Source organism: Aquarana catesbeiana, linkage group LG05 (assembly GCF_042186555.1).
Source record: "Aquarana catesbeiana isolate 2022-GZ linkage group LG05, ASM4218655v1, whole genome shotgun sequence".
Classification (NCBI taxonomy): Eukaryota; Metazoa; Chordata; class Amphibia; order Anura; family Ranidae; genus Aquarana; species Aquarana catesbeiana.
Window position 1 is genome coordinate 640,131,442 of NC_133328.1, and position 20,073 is coordinate 640,151,514.

Consider the following 20,073-nt stretch of genomic DNA (forward strand, 5'->3'; position numbering starts at 1 on the left):
ACACCATAATCCCCCCTCCACCAAATGATTTGGACCAGTGCACAAAGCAAAGGGATGCCATCAAAGTTCATGTGCGTGTAAAGGCAGGTGTCCCAATACTTTTGGTAATATAGTGTAGCTCTGACATATACCGTAGTGCTGTATTTGACAGGGGGCAGTATGTGCGGGAGAAGAGCGTACAGGGTATGATGGAGTGAGCAGTATGTGTGGGAGAAGAGTGTAGAGGGTATGATGGAGTGATATGTGCGGGAGAAGAGTGTAGAGGGTATGATGGAGTGAGCAGTATGTGCGGGAGAAGAGTGTAGAGGGTATGATGGAGTGAGTGGTATGTGTGGGAGAAGAGTGCAGAGAGTATGATGGAGTGAGCACTATGTGCGGGAGAAGAGCGTAGAGGGTATGATGGAGTGAGTGGTATGTGTGGGAGAAGAGTGCAGAGAGTATGATGGAGTGAGCGGTATGTGCGGGAGAAGAGCGTAGAGGGTATGATGGAGTGATATGTGTGGGAGAAGAGCGTAGAGGGTATGGTGGAGTGATATGTGTGGGAGAAGAGCGTAGAGGGTATGATGGAGTGATATGTGTGGGAGAAGAGCGTAGAGGGTATGATGGAGTGATATGTGAGGGAGAAGAGCGTAGAGGGTATGGTGGAGTGATATGTGTGGGAGAAGAGCATAGAGGGTATGATGGAGTGAGCAGTATGTGCGGGAGAAGAGCGTAGAGGGTATGATGGAGTGATATGTGTGGGAGAAGAGTATGATGGAGTGATATGTGTGGGAGAAGAGAGTCCTGAATACAATGAACTGGTCTCCAGGCTACCATTGCAATGTGTCTTATACATTCTCTGTGTTGACAGATCTGATCAGAAATCTGTGATGTCATCGGCAGGACGCTCACACTGGGAATGTAGTGAACAGACTGTTATTGATGGAGATTCTCATCTCCCGTTCTCATCTCCCGCTGGTCACCCCGTGGTTTAGAATTGACCTTTGTGTGGTACAATCTTTAGCTATTCGAGGGATCGAACAATGAGCTCCTTCTTACTTCTGATGTCACCATGTTAGAATGTTTTCTATGATTATGAGGCCTTCTGACATCACACAAAGCTCTCAGTGTTGTCCTCCAGGATGAAGATGATGTCATTGTCATCTCTATAACCACATTGGATCACTCAATGATTACATCTCCAAGCTCATGTTATGGGCGGAGACCCCCCAGAATTTTCCATCTCTGCTTAATACAGGAAATGTGCCCTTTGGCAAAACCCAAATTCAAAAGCTCATTGTTATTGTGGTGATACATGACATCAGCCTCTCATACAGGAATCAAGAATGGCACATGACTCCATTGCTTTTTATTTGCTACATTTCTATAGCTCCGACATATACTGCAGTGTTGTACAGAGATCACTGAGCTACTCAAATCAGTCTCTGTACCAGGGGAGCTTACACTCTAATGTCCCCTCCCACAGTCACACACTATTATTATTATACATTTATATAGCTCTGACATATACCACAGCACTGTACAGAGAACACTGAGCCAGTCACATCAGCTTCTGTACCAGAGGAGCTTACACTCTAATGTCTCCCCACAGTCATACACCTAAACTATAATACACCAGGAAGAGTTTGCCCTTTCCAGGAGGGGCAGGGTTGGGTATACCTGCAGCAGAAGAGAGCACAGGGTAAGACAAAGGGCAGTATATTCTGCAGAGTAGTGTGCAGTATTTGACAGGGGGCAGTATGTGCGGGAGAAGAGCGTAGAGGGTATGATGGAGTGAGCAGTATGTGTGGGAGAAGAGTGCAGAGAGTATGATGGAGTGAGCAGTATGTGCAGGGGAAGAGTGCAGAGAGTATGATGGAATGAGCAGTATGTGCGGGAGAAGAGCATAGAGGGTATGATGGAGTGAGCAGTATGTGTGGGAGAAGAGCGTAGAGGGTATGATGGAGTGAGCAGTATGTGTGGGAGAAGAGCGTAGAGGGTATGATGGAGTGAGCAGTATGTGTGGGAGAAGAGCGTAGAGAGGATGATGGAATGAGCAGTATGTGTGGGAGAAGAGCGTAGAGGGTATGATGGAGTGAGCAGTATGTGCAGAGTGCATGCATGAATCTATCTATGGCCGCCGCTGCCACTCCCTATTCAGGCGCCTGGCCCCTTTTTGGAGGCTCGTATGGATACTGGGGAGAGATGTGTGAGTGCTGGGGGCAAGATACAGAGAAAAGACAGTATATCCTAACACAAAAATACAATCCTAGAATGCACACTAAGAAACTTCTATAGAGATGGGAACTCTTATGCCGCGTACACACGAGCGGACTTTGCAGCATACTTTGCCCGGCAGACTTTTCGATGGACTTTACGACGGACTTTCTGAATGAGCGGACTTGCCTACACACAATCAACCAAAGTCCGATGAATTCGTACGTGATGACTTACGACCGGACTAAAACAAGGAAGTTCATAGCCAGTAGCCAATAGCTGCCCTAGCGTGGCTTTTTGTCCGTCGAACTAGCATACAGACGAGCGGACTTTTCGACCGGACTCGAGTCCGTCGGACAGATTTGAAACATGATTCAAATCTAAGTTCATCCAACTTTTGAGAAAACAAAGTCCGCTGGAGCCCACACACTATCGAATTGTCCGACGAAATCCAGTACGCCGGGCAAAGTCTGCCATAAAGTCCGCTCGTGTGTACGCGGCATTAGTGCGAGACCAATGTGTGTGCTGGAGGTTGGATGTCACTAGGAAAGACCAATGTGTGTGCTCGAGGTTGGATGGCACTAGGAAAGACCAATGTGTGTGGTGGAGGTGAGATCTTATTGGAGAAAGACCAATGTGTGTGCTGGAAGTGGGATCTCACTAGGAAAGACCAATGTGTGTGCTGAAGGAAGGATCTTACTAGGAAACACCAGTGTGTGTGCTGGAGGGGGGTCCCACTAGAAAAAGACCAATGTGTGTGCTGGAGGGGGATCTCACTAGAAAAGACCAGTGTGTGTGCTGGAGGGGGATCTCACTAGAAAAGACCAATGTGTGTGCTGAAGGTGGGATCTTAATAGAAAAAGACCAATGTGTGTGCTGGAGGTGGAATCTCATCAGCCTCATCCCACTGGGAAAGACCAAGGTGTGTGCTGGAGGCGGGATCTCACTAGGAAAGAGCAATGTGTGTGCTGGAGGTGGGCTCTCACTAGGAAAGAGCAATGTGTGTGCTGGAGGGGGGATCTTGCTAGAAAAGGATCAGTGTGTGTGCTGGAGGGGGGATCTCACTAGGAAAGACCAAGGTGTGTGCTGGAGGCGGGATCTCACTAGGAAAGAGCAATGTGTGTGCTGGAGGTGGGCTCTCACTAGGAAACACCAGTGTGTGTGCTGGAGGGGGGATCTCGCTATAAAAAGATTAGTGTGTGTGCTGGAGGGGGGATCTCACTAGGAAAGATCAGTGGGTGTGCTGGAGGGGGGATCTCACTAGGAAAGAGCAATGTGTGTGCTGGAGGTGGGATTTTACTAGAAAAAGTCCAGGAGGTGGGATCTTATTGGGTAAAGACCAATGTGTGTGCTGGAGGTGGGGTCTTATTGCGGAAAAACAGATGTGTGTGCTTGAGGTGGGATCTCAGTAGGAAACACCAGTGTGTGTGCTGGAGGGGCATCTCACTAGGAAAGACCAATGTGTGTGCCGGAGGGGGGATCTCACTAGAAAAACACCAATGTGTTTGCTGGAGGGGGATCTCACTAGGAAAGAGCGTGCTGGAGGTGGGATCTTATTGGACAAAGAGCAATGTGTGTGCTGGAGGGGGCTCTCACTAGGAAAGACCAATGTTTGTGCTGGAGCAGGGGCGGATCCAGAGTCTAGTCTCGGGAGGGGCACTGCCAGAAAATACCTTTTTTTTGCGGGCAGTTTATCGGGGAAACGGCTGGTGTTGGTGCTTCAATCATCACGGCACCATGGTTATTATGGTGTCAGGATGATTGAAGCGCATTTGTTCTATTCTTACATTGTAATATAAAGTGAAATAGTTCAACTCACCATAATGCTGAATCAGTGGGAGCCCTGAGCGTGTCACTTTCCATGTCGCCTGCCACCAAATGCGGATTGTCACCTGCCACACGCTGCGAATTGTCACTTGCCACGTCACCTGCCACTAGATGCGGATTGTCACTTGCCACATCACCTGCCACATGCTGCGGATTGTCACTTGTCACGTCACCTGCCACACGCTGCGAATTGTCACTTGCCACGTCACCTGCCACACACTGCGAATTGTCACTTGCCCCAAATGCGGATTGTCACTTCCCATGTCACGGTCACCAGATGCGGATTGTCACTTGCCACGTCACCTGCCACACGCTGCGAATTGTCACTTGCCACGTCTCCTGCCACCAAATGCGGATTGTCACTGGCCACGTCACCTGTCACCAGATGCGGATTGTCACCTGCTGTGTCACTTTCCTGCTAAGGTGGTCTCTTGCTACGTCCCAGAGTCAGGCAGCAGATTACCAGTCAAGTAGCAGAGAGATGATGTAATCATCTTATTGGGTAAAGACCAATGTGTGTGCTGGAGGTGGGGTCTTATTGGGGAAAAAACGATGTGTGTGCTGGAGGTGGGATCTCACTAGGAAAGACCAATGTGTGCTAGAGGTGGGATCTCAGTAGGAAACACCAATGGGTGTGCTGGAGAGGGGATCTCACTGGAAAAGACCAATGTGTATGCTGGAGGTGGGATCTTACTAGGAAAGACCAATGTGTGTGCTGGAGGAGGGATCTCACTAGTTAAGACCAATTAGTGTGCTGGAGGAGGGATCTTACTAGGAAACACCAGTGTGTGTGCTGGAGGGGGGGGATCCCACTAGAAAAAGACCAGTGTGTGTGCTGGAGGTGGGATCCCACTAGAAAAGAGCAATATGTGTGTTGGAGGGGGATCTTACTAGGAAAAGAGCAATGTGTGTGCTGGGGGGAATCCCACTAGGAAAATCCAAGGTGTGTGCTGGAGGGGGGATCTCACTAGGAAAGATCAAGGTGTGTGCTGGAGGGGGGATCTTACTAGGAAAGAGCAATGTGTGTGCTGGAGGGGGATCTCACTGGGAAATGTGTGTGTGCTGTGCACCAGAATAAATGGCTGCTTTAATGAAAGGCACATAAGCGCTAGAAAAACACCAATGTGTTTGCTGGACGGGGATCTCACTAGGAAAGAGCGTGCTGGAGGTGGGATCTTTTTGGACAAAGAGCAATGTGTGTGTGCTGGAGATGGGATCTTACTAGAAAAAGTCCAATGTTTGTGCTGGTGGGGGCTCTCACTAGAAAAGACCAATGTGTGTGTTCTGGAGGTGGGATCTCACTAGGAAAGGCCAGAGGGTGTGCTCAAGGTGGGATCTTATTGGGGAAAGACCAATGTGTGATCTGGAGGGGGGCTCTCACTAGGAAAGACCAGTGTGTGTGCTCAAGGTGGGATCTTATTGGGGAAAGACCAATGTGTATGCTGGAGGGGGATCTCACTAGGAAAGACCAGTGGGTGTGCTGGAGGTGGGATCTTATTAGGGAAAATCCAATGTGTGTGCTGAAGGTGGGATCCCCCTAGAAAAGAGCAATATGTGTGCTGAAGGAGGGATCTTACTAGGAAAGAGCAATGTGTGTGCTGTGGGGGAATCCCACTAGGAAAGACCAAGGTGTGTGCTGGAGGGGGGATCTTACTAGGAAAGAGCAATGTGTGTGCTGGAGGGGGATCTCACTGGGAAATGTGTGTGTGCTGTGCACCAGAATAAATGGCTGCTTTAATGAAAGGCACATAAGCGCACAAAATACCACCCATTAACATGCATGCGGTAATGCACCACACTGGAATGAGGAGATGTGAAGAGGCGTTTAGCGCACACTTACAGCTGATCTCCAGACAGATATAACAAATTGTTGCAGCTCTATACACATGAATACACCATTCAATTTATTTTGTGAAAGAGCCCCTGTCACTTGCTTGCATGTCGTAGCTCTCTCTTCTACTGAGGGTGTCTAATTACCCTCTGTGCTGGCCCAGCTCCTCCACCCATCCCCTCAGGTGCCTGCATAACTGTTTATCTAGCATCTGGGGAAGGAGTGAAGATAAATACTATGGCATGTCAGTTGAGTAACAGCCTTAAGTCTGCTGGGGATTCAGGCATCACCAAGATGGCGGCACCCAGCAGAAGTTTTAGGGCTTTTTGATGTCTTCACAAGGTATGCAACCCACCTAAAATACGCTAAATGCATTTATCCTCATCAGAAGATTTTTGTTGAAATGAATAGTTTGGCGACAAGGTCTCTTTAAGTGCAAGCTGTAAGTACCTAAATGTGACTTAATATCAGCCTCTTGCAATCCCGATAAGCAGAGCTCAGACAGGCAGAGATAGAAGCAGCACAAGTAGGAAATCAGGTACTTTGTACACTGGTGTGCAGTCATGTTGGAACAGGAAGGGGTCATCCCCAAACTGTTCCCACAAAGTTGGGAGCATTAAATTGTCCAAAATGTCTTGGTATGCTGATGGCTTAGGATTTCCCTTCACTGGAACTAAGGGGCCAAGCCCAACCCCTGAAAAAAAAAACCTACACCATAATTCCCCCTTTCTCCACATGATTTGGACCAGTGCACAAAGCAAGGTCCATAAAGACATGGATGAGCAAGTTTGGGGTGGAGGAACTTGACTGTCCTGACCTCAACCCGATAGAACACCTTTGGGATGAATTAGAGTGGAGACTGCGAGCCAGGCCTTCTCGTCCAACATCAGTGCCTGACCTCAAAAATGCTCTTCTGGAAGAATGGTCAAACATTCCCATAGACACACTCCTAAACCTTGTGGACGGCCTTCCCAGAAGAGTTGAAGCTGTTATAGCTGCAAAGGGCGGAGCCAACTCAATATTGAACCCTCTGGACTAAGACTGGGATGCCATTAACATTCATGTGCGTGTAAAGGCAGGCGTCCCAATACTTTTGGTAATATAGTGTATATACATGATTCTGCACAGAACAGCCACCCAGTAAATCTGCTATAGGGTGGTCATTAAGTAGTTTAAATTTAAAAAACAGGATCCCCCCCAATCCATACTAGACCCTTCTGGATTTACTTCCCGCCGACAGCAGATGAGTCATGGTTGTTAAGGACGTGGTGGCCAGGAGGTGCGGATCTCGTTCTGGGTGGATGTCATATGAAAGCGCACCCGAACGGCCGCTCCCATCCGCCTGCGTGGTGCGCCAACCTTGGCCATGCCGAGTTGCTAGGACACGGCGCGACCCCGATCTCTATAAAGACCCGCTGACGCGGCTCTTTAACCATGTGATCGGCTGTGTCCAATCACAACCGGTCACATGTAAATACGGAAATGCCGGTAATCGGCTCTCATGGCCTCACACTGACAGTGTGTGTGGTGAGGAGAGCCAATCAGCAGCATCTCCTCGCAGGGAAGAATCATCAGTGCCCTGATTACAGTAAAGCCCCAGAAGTTCCACCAATCAATGCCCATGAGTGCCACCAATCAATGCCCATGAGTGCCCATCAGTGACACAAATCAGTGCGCATTACTGGTACCAGTCAGTGCTGCCTTTTAGTGCCCATCAGCCCCGTATCATCCCATCAGTGCTCATCAGTAGTGCCCATCAGTGCTGCCCACCAGTGCAACCTATCAGTGCCCACCAGTGCCACCTCCTCAGTGCACATCAGTGAAGGAGAAAAATTACTTATTTACAAAATTTACAGACAGAAACTAAGAAAAACTTTTTTTTTATTGAACTATGTTACTGTTGTATTCGGATACTTCAGGATTTCTAAAGAAGGAACGTTTCGTCCGAATTTCAATTTGGTATGAAACGAATCTCACATGTCTAATAGATACATAGGCAAACTGGCAGCTAAACCACTCGTATCTATGTAATTCATCCGTATGTTTAGTTGCTTGTCCGCATTTCCGCCTTAAGTGGGCTGAATGCATCAGAAGGTTTATTGATTCGAGTGCTTTAGTTCCCAACTAAATGGAAGCTTGGAAGGTTGTAACTCAGAGCAGGCGGCATGCAGGTATTTACTTATATAAGAAAGTCACATTGCAGAGTACAGCATGGTGTTATGTCCGCTTTTCCCACCCGGGGAGCCTCATATGTGTTTCTTGAGCAATGAGCAAATTCTGCCTCACAAATAGGTAACCACTGACGTTAATGATCACTTTAGCTCTAGAGTGGGGGATTTCCACTAATAGCCAGCAAAACGGGCATTATTCAATTCTTCTCACTGATCACCAATGTAAGGAACATTCTTCTCACTGATCACCAATGTAAGGAACATTCTTCTCACTGATCACCAATGTAAGGAACATTCTTCTCACTGATCACCAATGTAAGGAACATTCTTCTCACTGATCACCAATGTAAGGAACATTCTTCCCACTGATCACCAATGTAAGGAACATTCTTCTCACTGATCACCAATGTAAGGAACATTCTTCCCACTGATCACCAATGTAAGGAACGTTCCTCCCACTGATCACCAATGTAAGGAACATTCTTCCCACTGATCACCAATGTAAGGAACATTCTTCATACTGATCACCAATGTAAGGAACATTCTTCATACTGATCACCAATGTAAGGAACATTCTTCATACTGATCACCAATGTAAGGAACATTCTTCCCACTGATCACCAATGTAAGGAACATTCTTCTCACTGACCATCAATGTAAGGAACATTCTTCTCACTGATCACCAATGTAAGGAACATTCTTCATACTGATCACCAATGTAAGGAACATTCTTCATACTGATCACCAATGTAAGGAACATTCTTCCCACTGATCACCAATGTAAGGAACATTCTTCTCACTGACCATCAATGTAAGGAACATTCTTCTCACTGATCACCAATGTAAGGAACATTCTTCATACTGATCACCAATGTAAGGAACATTCTTCTCACTGATCACCAATGTAAGGAACATTCTTCTCACTGATCACCAATGTAAGGAACATTCTTCTCACTGATCACCAATGTAAGGAATATTCTTCCCACTGATCACCAATGTAAGGGACATTCTTCCCACTGATCACCAATGTAAGGAACATTCTTCTCACTGATCACCAATGTAAGGAACATTCTTCTCACTGATCACCAATGTAAGGAACATTCTTCTCACTGATCACCAATGTAAGGAACATTCTTCCCACTGACCACCAATGTAAGGAACATTCTTCTCACTGATCACCAATATAAGGAACATTCTTCCCACTGATCACCAATGTAAGGAACATTCTTCCCACTGATTACCAATGTAAGGAACATTCTTCTCACTGATTACCAATGTAAGGAACATTCTTCCCACTGATCACCAATGTAAGGAACATTCTTCCCACTGATCACCAATGTAAGGAACATTCTTCATACTGATCACCAATGTAAGGAACATTCTTCATACTGATCACCAATGTAAGGAACATTCTTCTCACTGACCATCAATGTAAGGAACATTCTTCTCACTGATCACCAATGTAAGGAACATTCTTCATACTGATCACCAATGTAAGGAACATTCTTCCCACTGATCACCAATGTAAGGAACATTCTTCTCACTGATCACCAATATAAGGAACATTCTTCCCACTGATCACCAATGTAAGGAACATTCTTCCCACTGATCACCAATGTAAGGAACATTCTTCTCACTGATTACCAATGTAAGGAACATTCTTCCCACTGATCACCAATGTAAGGAACATTCTTCTCACTGATCACCAATGTAAGGAGCATTCTTCTCATTGATCACCAATGTAAGGAGCATTCTTCCCACTGATCACCAATGTAAGGAACATTCTTCTCACTGATCACCAATGTAAGGAACATTCTTCCCACTGATCACCAATGTAAGGAACATTCTTCCCACTGATCACCAATGTAAGGAACATTCTTCTCACTGATCACCAATGTAAGGAACATTCTTCATACTGATCACCAATGTAAGGAACATTCTTCCCACTGATCACCAATGTAAGGAACATTCTTCTCACTGATCACCAATATAAGGAACATTCTTCCCACTGATCACCAATGTAAGGAACATTCTTCCCACTGATCACCAATGTAAGGAACATTCTTCTCACTGATCACCAATGTAAGGAACATTCTTCCCACTGATCACCAATGTAAGGAGCATTCTTCTCACTGATCACCAATGTAAGGAACATTCTTCTCACTGATCACCAATGTAAGGGGCATTCTTCTCACTGATCACCAATGTAAGGGACATTCTTCTCACTGATCACCAATGTAAGGAGCATTCTTCTCACTGATCACCAATGTAAGGAACATTCTTCCCACTGATCACCAATGTAAGGAACATTCTTCTCACTGATCACCAATGTAAGGGACATTCTTCCCAATTTTTCTTTATTAAAAGTCTTGCAATCAATAAGCATAAAAACAATATATATATATATAAAATATACATATTTACATAAAAATGAAAATAAATATAGCAAATCTGCTCTCACACAAAGAAAGACTTTACAGCAAAAGCAAAAAATCTCAAATAATCATGTCATTACTGGGGAAGATATCTCTAATGTATATATATATATAATCTTACTACGACTCACACCACTACACCAGACAGACCTGCAAGGTCAAGTAACAAACCCGCACCCATTATGCATGCAGCCCTTCTTCAAAAGAAGATACTAACCAACAAATGCTAAGGGAGTGAAAGAAACAGAAGAAGAAAAGAGCTCCTCACCCAGAGATGGGCAGTTCACCAAAGACAGGTCTGATATTCCTCCACGCCCTTCTCCAGACCGCCCAAGGCTCCCTGCCCTTTTTTAAGACCCCGAATTTTCCCAATCTCACCCAGAATATCGTGCACCACCACCTCAACAGAGAGGACTTTCTTCCGCACGGTAATCTGGCACCGTGCATTCCATGTGAAGTAATGGACAACTATACTAACTAGAAACAGTGTATCCAAATCAAAATCCCAGCGAGTCGGGAATGCCCCATACACCCACTCCGCATAACTCATGCGATAGAAAAAGGGGATGCCTAGAGCCCTCCCCACCCATTTATACACCTCTATATTAAAGGGACACTGCAGCAAAAAGTGGTCCATAGACTCCACTTTACCAACACACTCCGCTCTAGGACAATTCCGATCATCCACAGGGTGATGCTTCAAGTTCCCTCTCACATAGAGCCTTCCATGGAAAGGGAGCCAGGCTTGATACCTAAACTTCAAAGGGATTCTTTCTAAATTGATTAAACGCAACCCCTCCCTCATTACAGAGCCTGGGCAATCCCTTAAGGCCAGTGACACACTGAAAGCAGAGCTCAAAATCCTCTTCTCCAGAAACTTCCTGGGGAGGGACTTGATATCCTCCACTGTCACCTGCCACTGCCGAAGTATTTTCAGACACGGGGCAACATAAGCCGGGAGCTTGCCATATCGGACTCTCAGACTCTTCACTGGGCCGCTATCTTCCCAGCATAGCAGAAAAGGCCTAAAACAAGACTGAAAAATGCCCACCCATCCCGGCGGGTTCTCTGCTAGCATGTTACCAAGATTGTACTTTAAAAAGAGCAGACAAAAGAAAACTATTGGGTTGACCATTCCTAGGCCACCCTCCCGCCTAGACAGGAAAGTTAAATTGCGCTCGATCAGGTTCAGCCTATTTCCCCATAACAGTTGGAAAAAACAGCTGTACTCCCTTCTATTCAGTCCATAATTGTCTCTACTGATTTCCACTTTGATGGCTAAGGTGGATGAAGTTGTACATGAGTGTAAGCTCTTGTGTGGCTGCTTCTGTTGCTCCTCCCACATCAAAATAGGCAATAAGCATGTACGCCAGGCTTTCTCAACTTGAAGTAACCACATCAAATAGTCCACATCGAATAGTCCACATCAAATAGTCCACATCAAATAGTCCACATCAAGTTGTCCACATCAAATAGTCCACATCAAATAGTCCACATCAAATAGTCCACATCAAATAGTCCACAACAAATAGTCCACATCAAATTGTCCACATCAAATAGTCCACCCATCAAATAGTCCACCCATCAAATAGTCCACCCATCAAATAGTCCACATCGAATAGTCCACATCGAATAGTTCACATCGAATAGTCCACATCAAATTGTCCACATCAAACAGTCCACATCAAATAGTCCACCCATCAAATAGTCCACATCAAATAGTCAAATAGTCCACATCAAATAGTCCACATCAAATAGTCCACCCATCAAATAGTCCACATCAAATAGTCAAATAGTCCACATCAAATAGTCCACATCAAATAGTCCACATCAAATAGTCCAGTCTCATGACAAGACTACTTTGAGGCTGAAGTTTGGTGACTACATTTTTTTAAAATCAGCACCAGGGACAACACTTACAGCAATGCTGAGAGTCCCGTGTGCTGGTGGCTGCTGTCTTAGGTTGAAATATGAATTCCTCTTCTGTTATTGCAGAGGTTAGTATGAGTGGCTCCACCTATGAAAGAACCTCATTAAACATGCCAACTATGTCCACCCTTTCTTCCTCCCTGTTCTATTCATAGAAGAATTATTATTAGTACCGCCATGACAGGTGCTCTATAAATGGAGGGTAGGCAGGTGAATCAAAGGTTTCCATTCATAGAGTGAGTTTCATTGCGGGAACGACTTCTATGAACAGAGGAGGGGGGCCGGGAAGGACAGGCATAGTCGGCAGTTTTGTCTGTCACAGTTAGTGCTTCCAGGGCTGCTGTTAGAAATCATGGGGCTCCGTACAACCTACCTGATAGGGTCCCTCCAAATTACAAAAATGTAAAAAAATTTCAAATGATTTTTTCCATTTTAAACATTTTTTTTTACAATTTGAAAAACAATTTTTTACAATTGTGAAACAATATATAACCAGCGCAATATTGAAGAAACTCTGTGCAAACTACTATTCATTGGCCTTAAATTGAGGCCTCTTGTGATTGCTGCCAACACCTATCTGAGTGTATGGATTAAAAAAGAAAAAAAAAAATATGAAAAATATGAAAAAACTGTGATAACAAATCTATTCCAAAAGACTCTCAAATGGACCGTGTTTATCAAAATACGTGATTCAGCTGTGGATGTAATTGGATTAGGTTGGACTCTTACCACATTAGGTTGGACTCTTACCAGAGAGCCTGGACCCTTTATTATGAAGGGTCAAAGAGGATTGATGTATTTATCCCAGTAGAGACCACCGACGAAGGATATTGACAGGAATCGCATCAGGATCGGTTCAGATGTATGCAAAGGATTCCACTCACACAATGACCAATGGCCAGATCCCAAAAATATAAACGAGATCATATATGGGACTTTACCCCAGGATTAGCACGGTCCCAGTCTAACTATTTGGCAGCTTCCAGCAAACTTGCAGCACTCCAAACAGGTGTCTCACTCACTTTTGGAGTGCTGCCAGTTTTGGAGTGGTCCACTCTGTCTGGTAAGAGTCCAACCTAATGTGATGGTGGCATACTCACCTGGTGGAGGGATTTGGATCCAGTTACTGTACATCTACAGCTGAATTGTGTATTTTGATAAACACGGTCCATTTGAGAGGCTGCCTTTTGGACTATATTTGTTATCACTGTTTTTTCAGATTTTTTTTTTTTTTAGCGCAGCACTTTTTGAATCCATTTTTGTTTATTGTGATCACATCTTACATTTGTGGTGCTGCTTTGTTTCACACAATTTTGTCATATGTGCAGTATTATTGTTTTATGACCTATCAGAGTGTGTTCACATGTGACTCTCAAAACCAAAATCAGTATAACATAACCAGTGTAGTGCTACCAATAAAAAATACAATCAATAATATAATCCAGTAAAAAGTCCCAGTTTTGTGTATGAATTTGTGCAACTCAAATTTGAAATAATATTTCAAAAACCATGTGCTCCAGTGAATTCAATGACCTCTGGCTGGAATGCCTGCTCCAAATTATGATCCCACTACAGAGTCCCAATCGCCTGTTAGGAAGTCTCTCAGGATGCCACGGAGGGAGGGGGGGGGGGTACTACTCCACAAGATGTCCCTGAACCACGCTGACCTCCTCTTGGGATCTCCATCAATCACGTGCGGCCATAAAGGAATAATAAAGTGGAAACCATAGTGCTCTCTGCTTTGAATATTTATTATAAAACTTCACACAGGGATTAATAATACTCACATTAATGTGTCAAAAACATGCATATCATCAGCTCTCTGCGCTGGCACACAAGAGAGTAACGGCTCTTGCCACCTGTACGCGTTACGCCCTCTATTGAGCTTCTTCAGCAGGTCAGAAGAAGTACCTCCCCCCTTCCCCCGGCATCCTGAGAGACTTCCTAACAGGCGATTGAGAGTCATAATTTGGAGGTGAGAAGGCATTTCAGCCACAGGTGGTGGTCACTGAATTCACTGGATCACATGATTTTTGAACTATCCCTTTGAGTTGCACAACGGTGGAATTCATACACAAAACTGGAACTTTTTCCTGGATTATATTATTGATTGTATTTTATATTGGTTGTGCTACACTGGTTATGTTATACTATTTTTTACAATGTATTTTTCAAATCTTTTTTTATTTTTTTTACAATCGGGGGGTAAGGGGGGGCTGAGATGAAATATCAGGGATCTAAACAGGCCCCTGACATCTCACCTTTGAAACAGAGAAATGAATTGAGGATCGAGATTCTTCAATTACATTCTCTGAAGCCTCAGCTGCACTGAAGATAAATGAACAGGAGACCGAGGCTCCTGTTCATTCATAAACTGAAGCATAGTAAACACAGTTTATTATGCTCAGTCATCAATGGACACAGGAGCGATCGGTACTGATTGCTCACTGTGTCCAATTAAGAAAAGAAAGGGGCTGGTAAATGACATATTGCTGGCCCCTTCCCCCACTCTCCACCCCCCCTGTGTACCTGCAGCAGCCGGCGGGAGAGAAAAGCCAGCAGCGCTGTGGGGGGGGGGGGAGGGGGGGGGATGGGGAAAATCGGATGTGGACAGTACAGGGAGGGGGATTGGTGTGGCGGGACGGGGGGGGGAGCTGGGGAAAATGAGATATGGACAGTTTAGGGAGGGGGATTGGTGGTGGGGGGGGGACAATTACAGAACGATTCACTGTGTCTGTGTCTCTCCCTCCAGCAGCTGAAAGCCGGCGGGAGGGAGAGGGGGAGAAACCGGCTTTCATATTTATGAAATATTTATTTTTTTTGTAAATTCTTTTTATTGAGTTTTTAAGAAAGGGTAAGGTTACAACACAAAGCCTATTGGGCATACCCAGGCTTAGTTAAACAAAACAAGCGCACAACTAAAGTAAGTGGGAACCAAAGTGTAAGATAACCTCACCTGATACTTCTGGTATGTTTCAAGAATATGACAAGAAACAACTCTCCCACAGCATACTAGATTAGTTAGTATAGGATCATAAAAAGCAGGTTGGCACTAATCATGGGGCATTGCCGTTGAGATGACAGTATCCCGGGACTCCGTCCAGATGTCCCATACCTTAGAGAATTTGTTGGGGCATCCTCTAGATCAGGGGTCTCCAAACTTTTTAAACAAAGTGCCAGTTTACTGTCCTTCGGCTTCAGAGGGAGACGGACTTTTGGTGTGAGTAGAAAATGTCCCGGCATCAGTGGGAGTAAACATTGTCCCGTTATTGGTTTTAACAGGAGGAATAGCATTCCATTAATGGTGTCAGTGGGAGGAATGATGCCCCATTATTGGTCTTAGTAGGAGAAACAGTGCCCTATCAATGATGTCAGAGGGAGGACTGATGCCCCATCATTGGTCATAGTAAGAGTAATAGTGCTCCATAATTGGTCTTAGTAGGGGGAGCAGTGCCCCATCAATGGTGTCAGTGGGAGGAATAGTGCCCCATCATTGGTCTTAGTAGGAGGAATAGTGCCCCATCGATGGTGTCAGTGGGAGGAATTGTGCCCCATCATTGGTCTTAGTAAGAGGAATTGTGCCCCATCATTGGTGTCAGTGGGGAAAATAGTGCCTCATCATTGGTCTTTGTAGGAGGAATAGTGCCCCATCGATGGTGTCAATGGGAGGAATAGTGCCCCAACATTGGTCTTAGTAAGAGCAATTGTGCCTCACCTCATCAATGGTGTCAGTGGGAGGAATGGTGCCTCATCTTTATTGTCAGTTGGAGGAATAGTGTCCCAAGGGCCGGATAGAAGCAAGCAAAGGGCCACATCTGGCCCCTGGGCCGCAGTTTGGAGACCACTGCTCTAGATTCATATGTAAATTTGTACAATGGTATCATTTTATTAACAACGAACTTCCAGAAGTCTAAGGTAAGGGCCTGAGGAGATTTCCATCTAAGGAGCGTAGACTTACGAGCATAAAATAGTAACAAGCCTATCAAAATTCTCATGGCCCTGGAGGTAGCTAATAAATGGACCAGGCCTAATATACAAACATCAATGGATACGGGTACTGAGATGGTAGTAGATGGTAGTAACTGAACAAATGCACCGGAAAATTTCAGTCCAAAAAAAAATCTAATACCCTGACAATCCCAAAACACATGTAAAAACGTGGCAGGGTCTTCCGAAGAGCACCACCATGCAGATGAGTGCGAGGGAAACATTTTATGTAATCTTTGGGGAGTGAAGCAAACTCACATTTTAAATTGTATAAATCTTTCCCTGGCCGATACCAGGTGTTGCATGGGGTATTCCCAAACATCCTCCTAATCATCTGAATCCAGCTCCGGGACCTCCGTGCGCCAAAAGGACAAAAGCTCATCAAGACCGTCATGTATGGTGGGCTGAAGAGCCTTGTAAATGGTGGAGAGAGGTTTCTCTAAAGTTTCCTCTCACAATAGGAATTCAATCCTTGATAGTGTAAGGGATAACAGTTGATTACGAAATTGTAAATGAAATGCATGGCGCAACTGGAGGTAACGGAACATGTACGAGTTAGGTCAGTTTAAGGGAATCAAAAGTCTGGAGACCACCCCCTGTACAAATTTGGCTAAGATATTTAATCCCTTTAGAAGCCCATATATTGGGGTCTGGAAACAAAAATATTTGTTTGAGAAAGGGGTTGAGCCACAGTGGTGTATGGGGCAAGAAATTATGGGAGGACCATGGATGCTGCAATCGCCAGGTCTTTATGATGGATTTCATGGAAAGTGTAGTTGGAAAGAGGGTTGAGGAGCCTCTAAATAGTATATTGCGTAGGGCTTCATATGAACCAAGATATGCTGCCTCCAGTACCACAGCAGCATTGGTCTCATGAAATTTTAATTTTTCAAGAGGCATTGGCACTTTTCCCATTTAGGACAAAGTCACAGTGGCTGAACATAGCCCCCCTCTGGTCATGTATACTTACCCAGCCATGTTCCCTTACCTATGTCCCGTTGGTGTCAGAGCTTAGATAGGGGTACAACGTTCTAGCACCTCACTCCCCATGTGACAGTGTTTGGGCCTGGTGATTGGCCTCTGAGGGCAAACATGGTCACCTAGGGAAGGTTACATTCTCCCCCCTCTCTCACCCGTAAGCCCCATTCTGTTAAGGAGGGCTCCATCATTGTGAGGGCATTGGTGGTTGAGCATGGCTGGGTATGTATACATGCAGGGGGAATAGGCAATGTGTAGACACTGTCACTTTGCCCTGTGAGCAAGTTGTCCCTTTAACAAATCTTTCGCTACAGAAACTTGCTAAACTTTTTACCGCTCAGAATTGCACAGTTGCTTGTATTTATGTTACTATTTTATTGCTATTTTTATTATTGCTAGAGATGTATCTATTGGTGTGACCTTGTCACTCATTATGTCACCAGTGACTGAACCATTAACAGTTAACCCAATTGACTGGAATGCTGTCATGTGACACAGCGGTGACATCTTTCAGCCCCAGCTCCCTGTGCGTTATACGTCTCTAACAATATTAAACGGCGATAAGACCATGTGGTAAAGAGAACCTGCACTGGACCACATGCCACCACTGACGTCCATGGCCTTATCACATTTATCCAAATACTTGACATTTTTTTGCAAAAGCAATTACCAAAATGAGATGCATGTGTTTTGAAGTAAGTCGAACAATTATCTGATACGCGGCAAGTAGCTGATCTGTGTTAAAATTAGATCCCGGCTAACACGGGCTGACGGTGAATTGTCTCTCTGTCTGTTGTCTCGTAGTCTGAGGACCTCGGTGCCTGCGCCCAGTTCGAGAACAGCCGTAACAACAGGAACATGATGCCCAGTTCCAGCTGCGTCTTTCCTACCTTCACCCTGAGGAAGCCTTCATCCGAGACCGACATCGAGAACTGGGCCTCCAAGCACTTCAACAAACACACTCAAGGCTTGTTCCGGCGGAAGGTCTCCATCGCCAACATGTTGGCCTGGAGCAGCGAGTCCATCAAGAAGCCCATGATTATGACCTCCGACCGCAACGTGAAGAAAGAGGCCTGCGACATCTTCAAGCTCATCCAGATGTACATGGGCGATCGGAAATCCAAGGCTGACCAGCTCATCGTAGCTTTAGAGATCGCCACCAAAGGATGGAGCATGCAGGGATTGAGGGATGAGCTGTACATCCAACTGTGCCGGCAGACCACTGAGAACTTCCGCTACGAGAGCCTGGCTCGGGGCTGGGAATTAATGACCATCTGTTTGGCTTTTTTTCCACCAACGCCTAAGTTTCACTCTTACTTGGAAGGATACATCTATCGGCACATGGACCCAGTGAATGATACTAAAGGTAAGATGGAAATCTATAGCTAAATTAATGGTCCTAAAGAGACTGGCCATTGAGGTGTGTCAATGAACTTTACCTTAAAGTGATTGCAAAGTCTTTTTTTTCTATTAAAATAACAAACATGTTATACTTACCGACCCCGTGTAGTGGTTTTGCACAGAGCAGCCTGGATCATCCTCTTCTTGGCTCCTGGCCCCTCCCTCCTGTTGAGTGCCCCCACAGCAAGCAGCTTGCTATGGGGGCACCCGAGCCGAGCTGCAGCTCCGTGTGTCCATTCAGACACAGAACTGTGGTTTGTCCCCGCCCCTCTTCCTCCTGATTGGCTAACTGAGTTTGATTGACAGCAGCGGGAGCCAGTGATTCCGCTGCTGTATCTCAGCCATTCAAGAGGGAGAGTCCCCGGATGGCCGAGGCAATCGTGGACATTGCTGGAATGGAGAGGGGGCTCAGGTAAGTATTAGGGGGGCTGAGGTGGGCTGCTTCACACAGAAGGTTTTTTATCTTAATGCATAGAATGGATTTGATCACACCACACAAATTTTGGGTGGGGTAAATCCAGTTTCGTAACTAAAACCTGCAAGAAACCATGAAGAATGGGCAAAAATGTCCCTCTCTAGATGTGCAAAGCTGGTAGAGACATCCCCAAAAAGACTTGTAGAGAAAGGGGGTTCTACAAAGTATTGACTCCGGGGGGCACCATACAAATGTACCCCACACTTTTCACATATTTATTTGTAAAAAAAAATTGAAAACCATTTATCATTTTCCTTCCACTTCACAATTATGTGCCACTTTGTGTTGGTCTATCACATAAAATCCCAATAAAATACATTTACATTTTTGGTTGTAACATGACAAAATGGAAAATTTCAAGGGGTATGAATACTTTTTCAAGGCACTGTATGTGTATGTAGGAATGTGAGTTAGGGACCTTAGATTGTAAGCTCCTTGAGGGCAGGGACTGATGTGAATATACATATTTGTAAAGCGCTGTGTAAATTGATGGCGCTATTTAAATACTTGTAATAAATAAAATACCATGCTGAAGGCATTACCGCCCCCCCCCCCCCCCCCCATCCTGGTGTGGAAGGTTCTCTGTATGATAGAGCAGTGTTGTTCAGTCACGGCATAGCTCCCAACTGTCCCTGATTTGGAGCAATGTCCCTCTGTCCCTCTTTCCTCCTCATTTGTCCCTCATTTTGGGTCTGATCTATATAGAATTATATAAAATGCACTTTTTATCTATCAAAAAGTGTTTTCCCAGCACTAAACCTTTCATCTGATTTCTAAATTGCTGCATTTGTAAATTCCAAAAGCCAATATAAAGTAATAGTAGTGGTAGAAAAAACTTGTGGG

General features: G+C 45.2%; 1 protein-coding gene across 1 annotated transcript in view; it reads left to right on the forward strand.

Annotated features, from left to right (window-relative positions):
• LOC141145607 (rho GTPase-activating protein 39-like) overlaps positions 1-20,073 on the forward strand; it is a gene marked incomplete at its 5' end in the record, with an annotated part of 174,282 nt that overhangs the window by 53,534 nt on the left and 100,675 nt on the right. The window contains 1 exon segment of the mRNA XM_073632433.1: positions 18,159-18,720. Coding sequence (XP_073488534.1) covers positions 18,159-18,720 — 562 coding nt within the window.